General features: G+C 41.6%; 1 protein-coding gene across 2 annotated transcripts; it reads right to left on the bottom strand.

Annotated features, from left to right (window-relative positions):
* Positions 1–504: 504 nt before the first annotated feature.
* LOC309338380 (cytochrome P450 2K6-like) lies at positions 505–14,407 on the bottom strand. Of its 2 annotated transcripts, XM_081855605.1 has the most exons (9): positions 14,089–14,407; positions 12,616–12,778; positions 11,999–12,148; positions 11,177–11,337; positions 9,258–9,431; positions 8,233–8,374; positions 6,238–6,422; positions 5,474–5,615; positions 505–1,566 (listed from the first exon to the last, which is right to left on the bottom strand). In XM_081855605.1, exons 1-9 carry the CDS (start codon positions 14,269–14,271, stop codon positions 1,379–1,381), a joined length of 1,488 nt encoding a protein of 495 aa, XP_081711731.1. In that variant the 5' UTR covers positions 14,272–14,407; the 3' UTR covers positions 505–1,378. The 2 variants fall into 2 exon arrangements, with proteins under 2 accessions (XP_081711731.1, XP_081711732.1); XM_081855606.1 differs by lacking the exon at positions 11,999–12,148.
* Between the last annotated feature and the right edge of the window lie 2,210 nt (positions 14,408–16,617).

Here is a 16,617-nt window from a genome sequence, read left to right as displayed (position 1 = left end):
GGGGCACTGGTGGTGGGATGAGTGGTCAGTGGGAGAACAGGGAGCTGACTGGGGGGAGGAGGTGTTGGAGGCTGAAGAGAGAAGGAAGAAGCTGGGGCAGAGAACAGTTCAGACAGGAGAGGAAGGAGGCCAGGAGACAGAGATGACACAGCCTGCCTCATCCAGGGAGTCTCCCCCTCCTGCTGCGACCAGCTCCCTTCTCCCTGGTCACCCAGAACATGGAGAGAAATGAAGATGGCAAAGTCATGAGATGCAAGGTGATGGAGCTGTAGGCTGCTGGGGGAGGGGCCTTAGAGGGCAGTGGGAAGGTGGAGACCTTCAGTCCTCAAAAGCTGGCAGGAGCTGGAGGCAGGAGTAGGTCAGCAACAAAAAGACCACCAGTGCTGGGGAAGTTAACTCTTTATTCAAAGAAAGCAAAACAGTGGTTTCTCCCACCCAGTTTTTCCATATTACCATCACCTCCCTCCGCCCAATTTTTAAAATAGAATTGCTCCACAGAGTAAGTTTTGCATCTGAAAATGAAGGAAATTTATTTTTATTGACTAATGTATTCCACAGCTTTCTAACAGACTTAATTGTTTCAGGAGTTGTTTGAACTTTCAAATATCTTGATCCTAATGATGCCCAACCTACCAAAGGTACTTTATATTTATGAAAAATCATCCAAAAACCCAAAGACATTTCCTAAACAGGGAGTTTATCTTTTGGAAATATGATCTGGATATCAAAACTGGAAGGCCTCTCAGAATATAGATAAATCTGGGGACAATGTTCTTAATCAGATTCCTGATGCAAATTTTAAAAAAACAGTGGAATTTATCATTGGACTTAACGGTCAGGGGTCTCTATACCTTTTCACATGGAAAGACTTAATCTATTTTGTTACCTGTAGACTTGCTATACCTGTGACCCTCAGTTAAAATCTGAGCCTCTTCATCAGAGTGGGGAGAAACACCTGCATTTGACTACTCCTTTTTGACCATCTATCACTTAAATCTTTGTTTTTAAAAGTGCCCTTCACTTAGAACCACATGCTGAAGCAGTAAAATACACAAGGAATGAAGTGGCTTGACACAAAATATATAGATTATAATTATTACCAGTATATAGATTATAGTAGGAAATTTATTTTCTGAACAGAATCAAATTTCAAAATTAAATTCCTAGGCTGAACTAAAGCACTACAATTAACATGGAATCGTATTTACTACAAACATTAAGCAGAACATAAGTGTGCAACACTTAAGTTTTGTGACACATCATGGGCCAATCCGACTGGAAGTCTACTGAACCAAAATGTCCATGGTTAATAAGGGTGTTTAAAAAGCGGTTTGCATTGCACACACAGGGAGGATAAGCAGCCCATGAACTTTGCATCTTATGAACGTGGCAGAGCACAGAGTTGGTGGGGCATGGGTGGTGTTGTGAACCCAACAGCAGGGGTGAGATCCAGGTCATCTTCAGATGTTCCAGGAGGTAGCTGGAATGTGAATCTCTGCAGGAGGCTTGTAAAGAAGAGGAAGAGCTCCATTTTGGCAAGATTCTCACCTAAACATGCTCTCCGACCTGTAAGGAAGCGCAAGCAGGATTGAAACTGGGCTCATGGCTTCCTTAACAACATTTTATTGGTTTATCTATAATGGAATGCATCAAACTGCTCACTGTTTGAAATTTCATAATGATACCCTTCTAAAATGCAACAAGAATGAACACTAATCTTGAAGAACTGCATGTTCTCCAAGTGTCCCAATTCTCCAGTCCCACAATGCACGCTCTGCTGCTGAGGTTGGGGAAAAGGATGAGCCTAGAGGTTGCCCCTCCATAGCGGCTGCTGGAGGAGAGGATTTGGCTGTTGAGAGCTAGCGTGATGATGCAGTGGCTCTGAGGGGGAGGCAGAGGGCAGAGCAGTCCTGGGTGGGAGGAAGGGGGAGCAGAACGGAGCACACGGAGTCTGGATTTATTAAAAAATGCTTGCTGCAGCCATGTCTAATCTTGCCTCTTTCTAAAATGTGGTTATCGGTGTGTGTTTTTCCTTTTGTAAATCTACTAAAAGAATAAAATCAGATTGGGGCTAAGGGGTTTTCTCAGGACAGTGGAGGGTGCAAGTCGTGAGTCCTGTTGGTTTAGAAATGGCAGCACTCGACCTTCTTCTGAAAATAAATGCTCTGCGGGGGGCAGGGGAACACAAATGGTCTTTTGAGGAGGGTGAGTTGGGACATATGAAAAATGTCCTGATTTTCATCTGAAGAATGTTGGCAAGTATGCAAAAGATGAACTCCCAGCAAGAAGCATTGCTAAATACAGATTAGAAAATTTTTGCAAGCATATTAGCAAAGAGGATGAAAGAGTTACTACAAGAAATTATCAATAAAGATCAAGCAGGTTTCCTTCCATGCAGACAGATGAAAGATAATATAAGGAATATAATTAATATTTTAGAATATCTGACTGCCAGGAATGAGAAACAAACTATGCTAATATTTGTGGATGCAGAAAAGGCCTTTGATAATATATCATGGCAATTTATGTTAAAGAACTTGGAATTGATGGATGTGGGAAAGGAAATTTTCAATGGAATAAAGGCTATATATACAGAACAGAGCAAAGTTGATAGTTAATAACATCACTACAGAAGATATAAAAATAACTAAGGGTACAAGACAGGGATGTCCTCTCTCTCCTTTGTTATTCATCATGGTACTGGAGGTCTTCCTGAAATCAATAGGAAAAAATGAAGAAATAAAAGGGGTGACAGTAGGTCAAAATGAGTATAAGGTGAAAGCTTTTGCTGATGATCTGGTAATAACGGTGGAAGAACCAGTAAAAAGTGTGGGAAAAATATTAGAGGAGATAGAGCAGTTCGGTCAAGTAGCAGGGTTTATATTAAATAAAAAAAGACTAAAATAATAGCAAAAAACATGAATCAGGGTATGATAGAGACAATGCAACAACAGACAGGGATAGAAGTGGTAAATAAAATTAAATATTTGGGAATATGGTTAACTCCGACTGCAAGAAAATCAAACGTATCCATTCTTAAGGAAATCAGCCCTGAGTGCTCACTGGAAGGACAGATCCTGAAGCTGAGGCTCCAATACTTTGGCCACCTCATGAGAAGAGAAGACTCCCTGGAAAAGACCCCAATGTTGGGAAAGATGGAGGGCACAAGGAGAAGGGGATGACAGAGGAAAAGATGGTTGGACAGTGTTCTTGAAGCTACAAACATGAGCCTGACCAAACTGCGGGAGGCGGTGGAAGACAGGAGTGCCTGGCGTGCTCTGGTCCATGGGGTCACAAAGAGTTGGACACAACTAAACGACTAAACAAAAAAATGGTTAACTCCCAAGAATATTGATCTGTTTCAAAATAATTATATACCAGTGTGGAATGGAATAAAAAGAGATCTGGAGGTGTGGGGAAGGATGAAGTTATCATTTTGGGGGAGAATTTCAACGATAAAGATGAGTGTGCTGCCAAAAATGTTATTTTTGTTTCAGACAATCCCTATAATTAAGGGGGCATCAATTTTTAAAGAATGGCAAAGAGTAATTTCAAGGTATATCTGGCAGGGTAAGAAGCCAAGAATTCAATATAAGCTATTAACAGATGCGAAAGAAAGAGGAGGCTTCGCCCTGCCAAACTTGAAATTATACTATGAAGCATCATGCCTCTGTTAGTTAAGGGAGTGGATAAAATTAGATAATGGAGAGCTGTTGGATCTGGAAGGTTTTGACAATAGATTTGGCTGGCACGCATATTTATGGTGTGAAAAGAAGAAAATACATAAGGCTTTTGAAAACCACATTTTCCGTAGATCTCTTATAGAAATATGGGATAGGTATAAAAACCCATTGGAACCAAAACTTCCTCACTGGTTATCTCCATTAGAAGTGATGAGTGTTAAAAAGATCAATATGAGGGGGAGATGGATAACATATGGAGAGCTAATAATAAAAGAAGGAGGGAAGTGGAAAATGAAACCATATGAAGAGGTAAAAGAGTATGTGTATGATTGGTTGCATTACTATCAGGCTAATGAAATGTTTAAAAAGGATTTTAAAGAGTATGGTTATGTGGAAAGAGATTCAAAATTTCAAATAGAAATATTAAGTAATGATCACAAAATATTATCAAAAATGTATAAATTGCTGCTGGAATGGTATACAAAAGACGAAGAAGTTAAATCGGTGATGGTGCATTGGGCTAGGGATTTTGGATATAATATACAATTTGAGGAGTGGACAAAATTATGGAATGATAGATTAAGATTTACGGCATGTAATGCGTTAAAGGAAAATGTCATGAAAATGGTTTATAGATGGTATATTACACCAGTAAAACTTGCAAAAATGTATAAAACATGTAATAAGTGTTCGAAGTGTAAAGAAAAGGAAGGGACATTCTATCATATGTGGTGGGAATGTAAGAAAGTGAAAGGCTTCTGGGAAATGATTTATAATGAGCTGAAAAAGATGTTGAAATATACATTTATTAAAAAACCAGAAGCTTCTCTTTTAGGAATGGTAGGAAATGAAGTAAATAAAAAAGACTGCAAACTTTTCCAATACGCAGTAACAGCAGCGAGAATACTCCTAGCCCAAAAATGGAAACAGGAAGAATTCCCGATGATCAAAGAATGGAGAATGAAATTGACGGACTTCGCAGAATTGGATAAATTAACAGGGAAGATTCGATATTTGCGAGACCAGAAGTTCATCGAGGACAGGGGAAAATTTACACATTATCTGAAAAGTATATGTGATGAGCAGACAACGCTTGTAGGTTTTCAAGATGTTCTGTGAAACTATAAGGAATATTGTAAAAAAGGGAATAAGATTGGGGAGGTTCTAATTTAAAGGCAATAGAAAAATTAGAAATGTGTAAACAAAAGAAAAGATAAAAACGGAAGATTGGCAGAGAAACTGAGGGAAGTCAAAAAAGAAGACTATGTAATAAATTTCGAAAATGGTTGTATAAATTTGTATTTGAAAATGAATAAAAATATATATTTTTTTTAAAAAAAGAAGCATTCTACAGGGCTGAAAACCAAGGGGAGCGGATGTTTTTCAGCCCACGGTCTGAGAGTTTTCTGTGCCCTAATCCTCCAAACAGCCTGTATCCATTCTCCACCACAGCAAGCAGGTGGCATTATCATGGATCAATGGCACATTCCGGCCAGGCCAAAGCCCACGAGGGGAACACAGAGCAGGTCCACTGAAAGCCAAGGCCTGGGGAACGTTCTGAGGGTGGTTAGAGAGCCTTGAAGAGTCCAATTTGGCCACTGGCCCAGAAGTTGCCCTACTGAAAATGAATAATGCTGCGTATCTTATTGCAGTTCTAAATGACAGATATAAGTACTCCAAAGTTTGGGATTGTGTCTTCCATCCAAGTTTTATTTTATGTTAATATACTTAGGATGGCCTGTTCATTTAGCTCACATTGGATATGTATAAATAGACAGAAAATGAGTTACCTGCAGAGAAAGGCATGAATGCGTCTCTCTTTATGAACTTTCCTTCAGAGTCAAGAAAGTGCTCAGGATAAAATTGGTATGGTTTTTCCCACTGAGATTCATCGTGCAGCACAGAGGTCAGTAGTGGCATGATGTGAGTCCCCTGCAAAGGAAAAGCAAGAGTTATTTAAAAAATGGATATGGCCCATCAAGCAAATCGTTATGGTATAGTCCTCAATGTCTTTTATTTTTAAAGGAAGAAATGATCCGGAATATAAAGCAGAGATTATATACCATTAGCTCCTTAAACAGTCATCATTGGGCTGAGAGAATTGTTGACTGAGCCCCTTGCCCAACTTTTCTGGGATGACTCAATAAAGACCTGTATGCAGCGAGGAAGGCAGAAGCAAGTAGGCCCAGACTAGGGAACTGGGGCTCCAACAGGGGCCCCCAGGGGGGCAATGGCCCCCTACTTTACAAGGAGGTCAGTGGGGCCTGCTCCTAGTGGTGGACGAGCGGTGGACTCGTAATCTGGTGGACTCGTAATCTTGGCCTAGTGACACTTCTTTGAAGTCTCTCAGCCCCACTCACCCCACAGAGTGTTTGTTGTGGGGGAGAAAGGGAAAGGAGAATGTTAGCTGCTTTGAGACTCCTTAGGGTAGTGATAAAGTGGGATATCAAATCCAAACTCTTCTTCTTCTTAGCCTAAAGTGTAATGTCCTAATTAATGAAGAAATTGATCGCAGTCAACTGAGCAAAGAATGCAGTTTAATCAAAGTGATTACCTTTGGAATAAAGTAGCCTTTGAGGGTAACATCCACAGTGGTTGCGCGTGACAGATTTGTTGGGATAATGTCAGCAAATCTCTGGATCTCATGGATCACTGCATCTACATATGGCATTTTCGTTCGGTGCTCAATCCTTGGTTGAGAAGATCCAACAACATTCGCAATTTCTTCTTGGACCTTAACTGGGGGCAGTGGAGTAGGAATTTTTTTGTTAAAATAAACTCATTGGTGGCTCAAAAGCATATGTTTGCCATTGACTCATATCTTCAGATTTCCTGGTGTAACTGACAGCTAATTATGCAATGGGACTGCACAATCTCACAACATGGGGGGGGGCTGACATGTTTGATGTCACACAGTGAAACTAGGCCCAACAAGGCCCACCCAGTTGCGGAATATTGAGGAGGGCACCCCCCTCATTGTAAATTGTGGGGCTCAGCCCCCCAGCTTCCCAGGCCCCCAGATACAATGGTACCTCGGGTTACAGACGCTTCAGGTTACAGATGCTTCAGGTTACAGACTCTGCTAACCCAGAAATAGTATCTCAGGTTAAGAACTTTGCTTCAGGATGAGAACAGAAATCGTGCTCCAGCGGCGCGGTGGCAGCGGGAGGCCCCATTAGCTAAAGTGGTGCTTCAGGTTAAGAACAGTTTCAGGTTAAGAACGGACCTCTGAAGGGGGCTGCTAGGGGCACCTTGGAAAATGGCGGATAATACCATCTATCCTGCTTGCACGAGGTAATTTGAGGCTGATTATGGGGAGGAAATCAGTCTCCATTATCTTCCCAGGGAAGGGGAAGATGCTGTTTTCGCCCGTGGTTGCCATAAATCATCCCCGAGTTCGGAAGAAGGAGAGGGTGCGAGGCACTGGGCGCATAACCCTCGTGCGGGTCTTGGAACTCCTCCGAAGCTGCTTCCAGGAGCAAAACTAGTTGCGTTACTTAAAAGGAAAAAAATTGGAGAAGTAAACGCACATGCTTCGAGAGAGGTCAGGAGTGTTTTTATTTGCTAATAATTTTACCACCGAGATGAAGAAGATTGGGACAGGAGGATTACATCAAAGAATCGCAGACATGCTGGTATGTGGAACGGAACAGAAAGGGGGAGGGGAGAACTTTTTACTTTTTCAATGTGATTTACTTAACAACCCTCCCCCTTAGAAGAACCGTCGCTACGACCAATTGTAAGTGGGACTTAAAAAAAAACTGTGTGGGGAAAAATAAATACGAATTGAAGGTTTTATTCTGTAAAAGATTTGGAAAGAAGAGTTGGCTCTTGGTGTGACACAGTTACAATGTGATCCGACATGGACAGGCAGACCTTTGCTGCATGATATATGGCCTTAGGGAAGGGGAGCCGATTTGTTATCTGGTTGGAATCATAAAGTTGAAAAAGGCGGTAACCCTCCTGGAGAGGCTAATTTACGATGCAGCGGGTCTGGAAAAGTTTACGAGCGGACATTAAGATTGTATCTCATCGGAATGGAATAAGATGGCGGCGACTGCTCGAATGATTATTGGATCTATGTGATTGTTTTACAAGAGAGCACTACAAAGTCCACACAGAAGAATAAATAAGATTGTTTCTTTCAATCCATTTGTGGAGATAACTCGGAGGGACTGAAAAGGAAAATGAGTAACGACAAGGAGATGAGAAGATGGGACTGAAAGCATCATTGCAAACAACAAAGCAGCAGAAATATAGATGATTGGCCTCCTGCCGATCTCGGAGCATGGGTACCCCCCACAAAAAATTATAATTTGGAAAATATTTGGATTTTATGATTTGTATTGTTACAATTTGGACTAATTGGTATGATATGTTTGATTTGATAAATGGAAACTTAATAAAAATTATTATTTTTTATATAAAAAAGAGCGGACCTCTGGAACAAATTAAGTACTTAACCAGAGGTACCACTGTAGATATGTATAACTAGAATCAAGATATGCTAGCTAGAGTAATGGGAGCCAACCCAATGAAAAGCACTCACTCTGAATTTCAGGATATTTCATCATTAGTAACAGTCCCCAGCGCAGTGTGGTTGAAGTGGTCTCCATGCCAGCAGCAAATAAGTTTCCCACAATGGCTTTTAGGTTTTCATTGTGGAAATATCCATTCGGCTTGTCCTTCTCCTGAGGTGTAAAAAGAAAGAACTGGCAATTACCAGGTGAATGAAGAAATTCCATTTGCAGATATCAAAGTAGTTAGCCAAGGGCTGGGAGGGCACTCACTGGAATGGAAAGAGCAGAGAAGCGGTCTAGGAAAGTAGAAAAATCATACACAGCAAGCACACTCAAATCTCTTTTATCCATGAAAGCATGTCACAGGTTGAAGAAAGGAGCATGGTACAAAAGAAATACGGGGGGGGGGGGGAGCATGACGTGTTGGACTAGTCATGGAATCATGGAATCATAGAGTTGGAAGGACCCTGAGGATCATCTGTTCCAAACATCTGCAGTGTAGGACTGCAGCTGTCCCTTACAGGGATCGAATCTGAAACCTTGGCGTACGCAGCATCGTGTTCCTACCAACTGACCTACCGTATCCTAAAGGTTGATTTTTTTTCTTTTTCTTTTGAGAGGAGTGGGAGTCCCACTGGAAAACAGCCCTGCAAGCAATCAGATCACAGACTCCGGATATTCACCAAAGCTTTATAGAGCAAAAGTAAAATAAAATGTGCAGAGTACAGTGGTACCTCGGGTTACATACACTTCAGGTTACAGACTCCGTTAACCCAGAAATAGTGCTTCAGGCTAAGAACTTTGCTTCAGGATGAGAACAGAAATCGTGCAGTGGCGGCGCAACAGTAGCAGGAGGCCCCATTGGCTAAAGTGGTGCTTCAGGTTAAGAGCAGATTCAGGTTAAGAACGGACCTCTGGAACGAATTAAGTACTTAACCCGAGGTACCACTGTATATTAGACACCAGCTCACATGGAAATGTATTTCTAAATGTGAAAATTTCAACATTTGAAAGTATAAAAAATATTATTGGCAGGCTCAAAAGACTCCATTACCTCTTGCTGTCTCAGAAGAAATGAATCAATTAAGCTCCTTTGGTTGTTTTCATCCAGATCTCTGAGGTGTTGTATGAAGGTGGCACTTATGAAGGCATGCATCTCATCTCTGTTGTGAAGGATAGTCTTACGGGCTCCCAAAAGCGAGCCAAGAGCAGGAAATACATTATACAGCTGTAAGGATAGAATACGACAAAGAGAAAAGCCCAGTGCTTAATTCTCAGGTGGTACTCCAAATATCTCATCTTCCACAGAGGAATAAACAATGACACAGAACAATAATGTATTTGGGTTGGAGCAACGTTGAGTAAATTTCCCTTAGAGGCCAAGGCTGGAGGCCATTTTCTTATGTGCTGTAGTAGTTATGGAGCCCCCTTGTACTTGTGGATTAGCAGTTTGCTCAGATGTGGACAAGCCCCTAGACAGAGGTCAACCAGAAGTGCCCAGGGGCAGCAAAATGCCCCCTGGCACTGTCCCCCCACAGACTCATGGTGTCACTCACAGTGCTGCCACAATACAGGGCACTGTGGCAGCAGCCATGGTGGCATGGGCAAAACTGAGACATGGCTGGCAGTGGTGCAACAGCAGGGACAGAGAAGCGCTTGGATCTGCCACCTGAGGCAGATTGCTTCACCTCAGCTCATGTCAGCATATGTCTTGGGCTGGCGGTGGGGCATTTTTAGCTCTACCCTAACATTGCTTGTATTATCCCTGGTCATTAGCCATTCTTGCTGGAGGGCCAAAGGCTTTCAAAAGCTTGACACACCTGACTTAGACTTTCAAATAAGCTTGCACAACAAAGACTCCTGGGTAAGAAAAGCAGGTATTGGAATAAGGAGGAGAGGTCCTCTAGTGGGTCAGGAAGTGGGGCATAGGAATAGACAGACATTCCCCCAATCGAAGGATGTAGAAGTGGAGTCCCCAAAGGATAGATATGGGGCCCTGTACATTAAGAAAAGCACCTATATTTTTTAAAAAGGTGAAATTACAAAAGAAATAAAATATTTCAACTATATATAATTTCATAAGATCATGCATACAATATACAGAAAGTCAATTATGGTTTGAGTTATCTAACTATTATATTTTAAGCAGAATATCCAATTATATGAATGAAAATAATAAATGGGGTGAATATTGTCTTGAATTTTTATATTTGCTTTTTAAAAATAAATTTATTTGGGGCCCTTCTTTCAATATCTCTTTTAGAACTTTTAAGTTGTGTTAACAATGCTGCATCCCATGTGTTTTATGCATATATACATTTATACATAAATTTAGCTTTGACTAGTCTGGCTGTAGTGGTTATAGCAGTTGCAAAGTTCAAAATCTCCCTTGGTTGCTATGCCTTTCCAAATCTAATGTATTTGGGTATTAAAATCATATTGGTACCAAGAATTTAATTTATAACCAAAAGCTTTTAATCTTACAACAAGTCCAAAATATATGTGTAAAATAGCTGCTCCTATATTTCTGAATTTCCAACAATTGTCTCTTTGAAAATTATAACCACTTCCATTCATCTTTAGTAACTGAATTAATGTCTCTTTGTCACTTCTGCTCAAAACTGAAGGATGATTGATCTAAACCGAATAATTATTTGTATTATTTGGCCAATATACCTTTACTTTGGAAGGTGAGTATTAATTTCTCTGCTTTACTTAATACCTGAAGATTGCAATTCCTTTCTACTAATACTTTTCCTTGCAAATATGCAATACCTCTCCCCTCCTAGAAGCTGCACAAAGAAAGCTGAGTGAGGACCTTTGGAAGGAAATGCTGTCCTGGGATCTTACGCAACTCATATTTCTCAAGATGTGTTTTGCAGTGAAGCCCAAACAATATGGAATTGCACCCACATTGAGTATTCTGTGAATACAACCAACTATTTCTTTTCCATTTGAGAAAGCTTAGATTACCATGACAGAGGGGCTTCCAAAAAGCCGGATATTTTCATTGACCAACTTCAGAAGTTTTCTAAATGTGGAATCTTCGTATTCAAATCGCTTGTTTAGTAGGATGGACACTATGATATTGGCAACAGCGGCATTCATAATTGTGGAGGTTTCAAATGGTTGTCCTATACATAAATATTAAACAATGCTCAGATAAAATACCAAGTAGAATTGCTCTTCTCTGCCTTAGGTTCCCAGTATCAGCCTACCGATGTATAGAGCACATTTATCTTAGAAACTGATCCTACGTTCTGGTGTACTTGAAGATATCTGAGTTAAGAAACCCTAAAAAGAGTCATGGGCAGTATATACCTAACCAGAGGTCTTCATCCTTTTTGACACCATGACTCCCTTGACCAGTTACATTCTTTCTGTGGTTTCCTGTGGGGCAAATGCACTCCGAGCCTCAGGAGCCAGTTACGGGTATGTCACCCCTTGTCTGCAGAGCCAGTAGCCTCTCACCCTTTTTCAAACACCCTCCCTCATGAAGTGTTCCCTCAGCCACCTCTCCTCTCCCCTCCGCTTGGGAGCCTGAAGCCAGGGCTGCTGCAACACACAGCTGTGCAAGCCCTTGGGAGGCAGAGATGTGAGAGGGGAGGACAGGAAAGAGGGACAGAGGCCAGCATTATGTCACACTGACCTGAACACTGCAGATTGGTAACTTCTTCACAGGGAATCCTGGTTACTATATTTCTGAGAGTTAGTAATATGTATATAACACAATATTGTGGGCATCTAATGTAGTGTTGTTTTGCCCTGGAGCCGTAGAGGGAAACACTAACCCACCTTGGTAAGATTCAAATGTCTTAATCAGGACACTGCATTCTTCCACAATTCTGTCCTCTATGGACCTTTTCCCCATGCCATAGTCCCGTAATGTGCTTAGTGCAAACCGCCGCATCACTTTCCAGGTTTCACCATGTGAAAAAAGAACACCTGAAGAGCAGAGATCAAGTTTCAAGTTATCATGGCCACGATAATATGTTTGGGCTTATCTCACCCTTCTTCTGTGGAACTGAGGATGCCTCTCAGCTGGTCCCTCTTCCAGTCTCTGATAGGACACACATTCTCCAGAACTTCAGCAATATTCCTATGGGTTGTACCCTCAGAACACAATTGCACAGGGGGTTCTCTAGTTTACGGCCCTTCAGATGTAACGGTACATTATCTTATGACCAGATTCTCCTATTCCCTCAACACTACTCTTTTGCTGGCAGTGACAAAGACATCTGACATTATCCATCCAATGGCTGCAGCTACACCGGTCGATTGGCAGGCTGTCCTCCAAGCTATAATTGAAACTAACAATCAGTTCTATGAACCTATTGGCACAGATTCTATATTGCTATGATAACTAAATTTCACAAACAGCACAAGCTATTATACAGAAGGAAAGGCCTCACCAAAGCCCCTTGTAAACTCCTCAAAAATTGGGATGAGGGGTCTCTCTGCAAATGCGTCCGCCTGATTCACCAGAGCCTCCTTGACTGTCTCATACCCTGTCAGCACCACCATTTTCTGGAATCCCATTTGGATGCGGAAGATGGGGCCATGTTCTTTTGACAACTGGAGTTCAATGACCAAAAGAGAGAAACATCAAATAAACCCCCCAAACATACAGACATACTGTCACAGATCTGAAATAAAAACTGATTTCATTTACATAGTTGCATGGTATAATTCATCAACTTTAAATGTCTAAGCACTGTTCAGCACATGGGTGTCTTTAGGAAGAGGAGTAACCTCAAATTATTAAGAAGAAAGTGCAGTAAGACGGCAAATTCTGCAGCTCTTCTATTCTATTTGGAGATGTTGTTGTTTAGTCGTTTAGTCATGTCCGACTCTTCGTGACCCCATGGACCAGAGCACGCCGGGCACTCCTGTCTTCCACTGCCTCCCACAGTTTGGTCAAACTCATGCTGGTAGCTTCGAGAACACTATCCAACCATCTCGTCCTCTGTCGTCCTTTTCTCTTTGTGCCCTCCATCTTTCCCAACATCAAGGTCTTTCCAAGGAGTCTTCTCTTCTCATGAGGTGGCCAAAGTATTGGAGCCTCAACTTCATGGATCACTGCCTTGCAGGGGCAAAAGGGCTTGAATAACTCAGAGAAGCAGCGGGCTTTGCTGTGCATGGCTACCCAAGATTGACAGGTCATAGTGTAGAGTTTTGACCAAACGTGATCCACCTGGAGCAGGAACCGGCAAGCCACCCCAGTATGGCTTCACATTGAAAAGTTCGATAATTCTGCAGCTAATTTTTGCGGATAAGGCTGGTTAAGGTAAAGGTAAAGGGACCCCTGATTGTTAAGTTTAGTTATGGACGACTCTGGGGTTGTGGTGCTCATCTTGCTTTCAGGCCAAGGGAGCTAGCGTTTGTCTGCAGACAGTTTTCCGGGTCATATGGCCAGCATGACTAAGCCGTTTCTGGCAAACCAGAGCAGCTCATGGAAATGCCATTTACCGTCCTAGCGGAGCGGTACCTATTTATTTACTTGCATTTTAATGTGCTCTCGAACTGCTAGGTTGGCAGGAGCAGGGACTGAGCAACGGGAGCTCACCCTTTTTTGGGGATTTGAACTGCTGATCTTCTAATCGGCTCTGTGGTTTAGACCACAGCGTCACCCATATCCCAGGCTGGTTGTGACATTCCTATTCCCCTCCTCCAGTGACCCAGTCCCTCCACTGCACAGAGCAGCTATCAGCCTAAACCATAACAGCAGTCACACACAAAAAGGAAGAAAAAAAGGAATAAGCCATACTTGACAGAGTTTTATATTTTTGCATATCTGCATTTATGAGATGGAACACTGACATCTACCTGGCCTAAAAACATCCACAGAATCTTTGCCTTGCTGCAGAAAGAACAGAAAACGTTACCTTTAACATTGTTCTGTAAGGTCTCTTCAGATCCATCATGTGGAGATTCCCAAGAAGTGGTAAAGGCGTCGGACCTGGTGGCAGATTTTTGGAGCTCCTATTCCAGAAACTGCCCCATTTCCAAATGAATATAATTGTAAGGATGAGCAGGAACAATGCTGGAATCTGTTCAGTCCAATCCATTTCTTTTCAGTGAGCAAATTTCTGAAGCGATTACTGTGAAATTCACAACATAGTTTGATCAAGGACAACGTCTGTCGTCTGAAATGAGCAGCAAATACTAGGAACTGTCTCTAGTGAATCATTTCATTCAATGAATTGCCTTCCACTCTCCCCCCCCCCGACTTTATTGCAATCTAAGCTTGATGATTTAGCTTTCCCTTTATACTTACTTGAGCAGGGGTATTTTCTTCCGGAAATGAAAGCATCGTTCAGTTGGTTCAACCTCTTTTGAATTCTCGGGAGGTCCAATGTTCAGGTTTAAAACAACATTATAGAATCACAGAACTGGAGAGTTGGAAGCGACCCAAACAACCGTTAAGAAATCCTCTTGTGTAATTATTGAACTAGTGAGATATTTTTGAAATAGTTTCAGAATCTGCTGAACTTCTGCTTTACAAATATTCTGCTATTCAGCATTTGTGTGTAACTAGTTTAGTTAATTAATATACTGGTGGCAGCAAAATAGGGAGATGTTCCCTGGGAAATGCTGCACAAATATTTTGGGGTGTGTGTGTGTGTGTGCGCTATTTTCTGCACTATGCAGCATAGCCCTCTTCTGTCAAGTCATCTCTGGAACTATTTGCTTCATAAACAAACTTGGGTTATATACTTTCTCTTGGCTTATGCAACATTGTGGTTTAGCTCATGATGATGTATTTTATTTACAGTTGCTCTTGACTCATAAGGTCCCAGAACAGATTACATCCATTTTAAGCACCTGATGGCAGGAGGCTCAGGTGTTGATAGGTGGATACTACAGTATTAGAGCAGGTACTGGCTTATTTTGTGTCTTAGGACTTATCTGTGTGAGATAACCAGCCTCATATAACCAGCATACTAATGCATGAATGGGTTAAAGCCATAGAGTAAGCTGTCCTGCCAGGTTTAGTTAGGTCACTTCCCCTCACCTTGGAAGATATCCAAGCCTGTTGTTGTACCTCAGTCTGCCCGAGAAGCTCAGTATGTAAAAGAAGTCGGAGCTGGTTGCTCACAAGCCATTCTTGAGTTCCTATACCAATAATTTAAAAACGTTCACCACTTATATCTTAGCCAGGTTTTACTGCCTGTGTCTTTTCTGACTGATGTATGGAAAAGCACATGAACCTGACCTTTGTAAGTAAACCAGTTTTTAACTTATCAAACTTGTGTTCTTTTCTTATGCAGAGGGAAGAAGAAAGTTTTGGAATTCACAAGGATGTATTTTAAAGGTCCAACGGCCTATATTTCCACACTTTACTTTGATGCATATTTTGTAATTTTAAATGTCTGCTGGAGTTCTCTCATCAAAGAGTACTTGCCCCTAACTCAGATCTTGGTACCCAGGAATTCTAGTGGGTGCAGGGAAGAATATATTTGTTAAGAGTCCAGTGGGGAATACTTTAGTAGACATTTCGGCATTTAAAATGATTTTTTAAAACCTGACTTTAAAAACAGAGAAAGATTGCCCTTCCCCATGGTTTCACTCAGCCATGAGACTCCATGTTGTATTTTTGTTTTTTGTCCTTTTATTATTCTGAGGTTTCCCCCCACATTGTAGAGTTTTGAGAACAATCTCTTATTTTCTGCATTGTTCCTGACATATTTTAAAATTCTTTTGGGTTTTCTCTCTCTTTTACGATGGATATCCACAATCTCATTGCTTCTCATACTGCTTAGATGCACAGAGAGTAACTTTATCCAATGGAAGTGAAGACTGCATGTCATTCTTAGAATGAGAGGGTCATTTCTTGCATCAAACAAGAGGAACCTAGAAATGGTGCAGCCTTAATAAGCAGATGGGAACAGCAGGATTACTATGGATTAACAGTGTATTACTATGGATATTCTTTCAGACGCCCAGCTAATTTGCACCACCAATTGTGACACAGCCATTCAGATGATTGGCAGTTTACAGAAAGTCATTGGAGTTACAAGCAAGCATGCGCTTTGAGCTTGAATGAGGGAACTATTTAAATTAAAGCTCTTGTTGAGAAGCTGGAATGAGCAAATTTTTAATTACACTACGAACTGAAAGTTTGCTACCCAGCATAATCAGTCACATGACATGACACGGCACACACACACACCATTTGAATGGGAATGCCCATCACCAGGGGGGGGGGGGCAGCCCCTTGAAATATTTTATTGGCAGGGCCAAAGGGACCTTGGCCCCTAGGAGTTTGCTTCTATGTTTCCTGGTATCAACATCAAACTGACTGGTCGGTAGTTACCTGGGTAACTACCCACTTTTAAAGATGGAAACAACATTGGCCCTCCTCCAGACTGCAGGGACCTAACCTGTTCTCCAGGAATTCTCAAAGATTATAG

Source organism: Podarcis erhardii, assembly GCF_964252035.2.
Source record: "Podarcis erhardii genome assembly, chromosome: 3".
NCBI classification, from domain to species: Eukaryota; Metazoa; Chordata; class Lepidosauria; order Squamata; family Lacertidae; genus Podarcis; species Podarcis erhardii.
The sequence above is the reverse complement of the archived record's forward strand: the minus strand, read 5'-3'. Positions and strand labels throughout refer to the sequence as shown.

What these genes read in the sequence shown, in the direction of transcription:
- LOC309338380 (XM_081855605.1), bottom strand. Translation starts at nt 14,271, where the DNA reads ATGGATTGGACTGAACAGATTCCAGCATTGTTCCTGCTCATCCTTACA. An exon ending in TTGGAAGCCCCTCTGTCATG is followed by an intron (nt 9,432 to 11,176) that starts GTAATCTAAGCT and finishes CTATCCTTACAG; the next exon opens with CTGTATAATGTATTTCCTGC. An exon ending in GAAATATCCTGAAATTCAGA is followed by an intron (nt 6,423 to 8,232) that starts GTGAGTGCTTTT and finishes CACTGCCCCCAG; the next exon opens with TTAAGGTCCAAGAAGAAATT.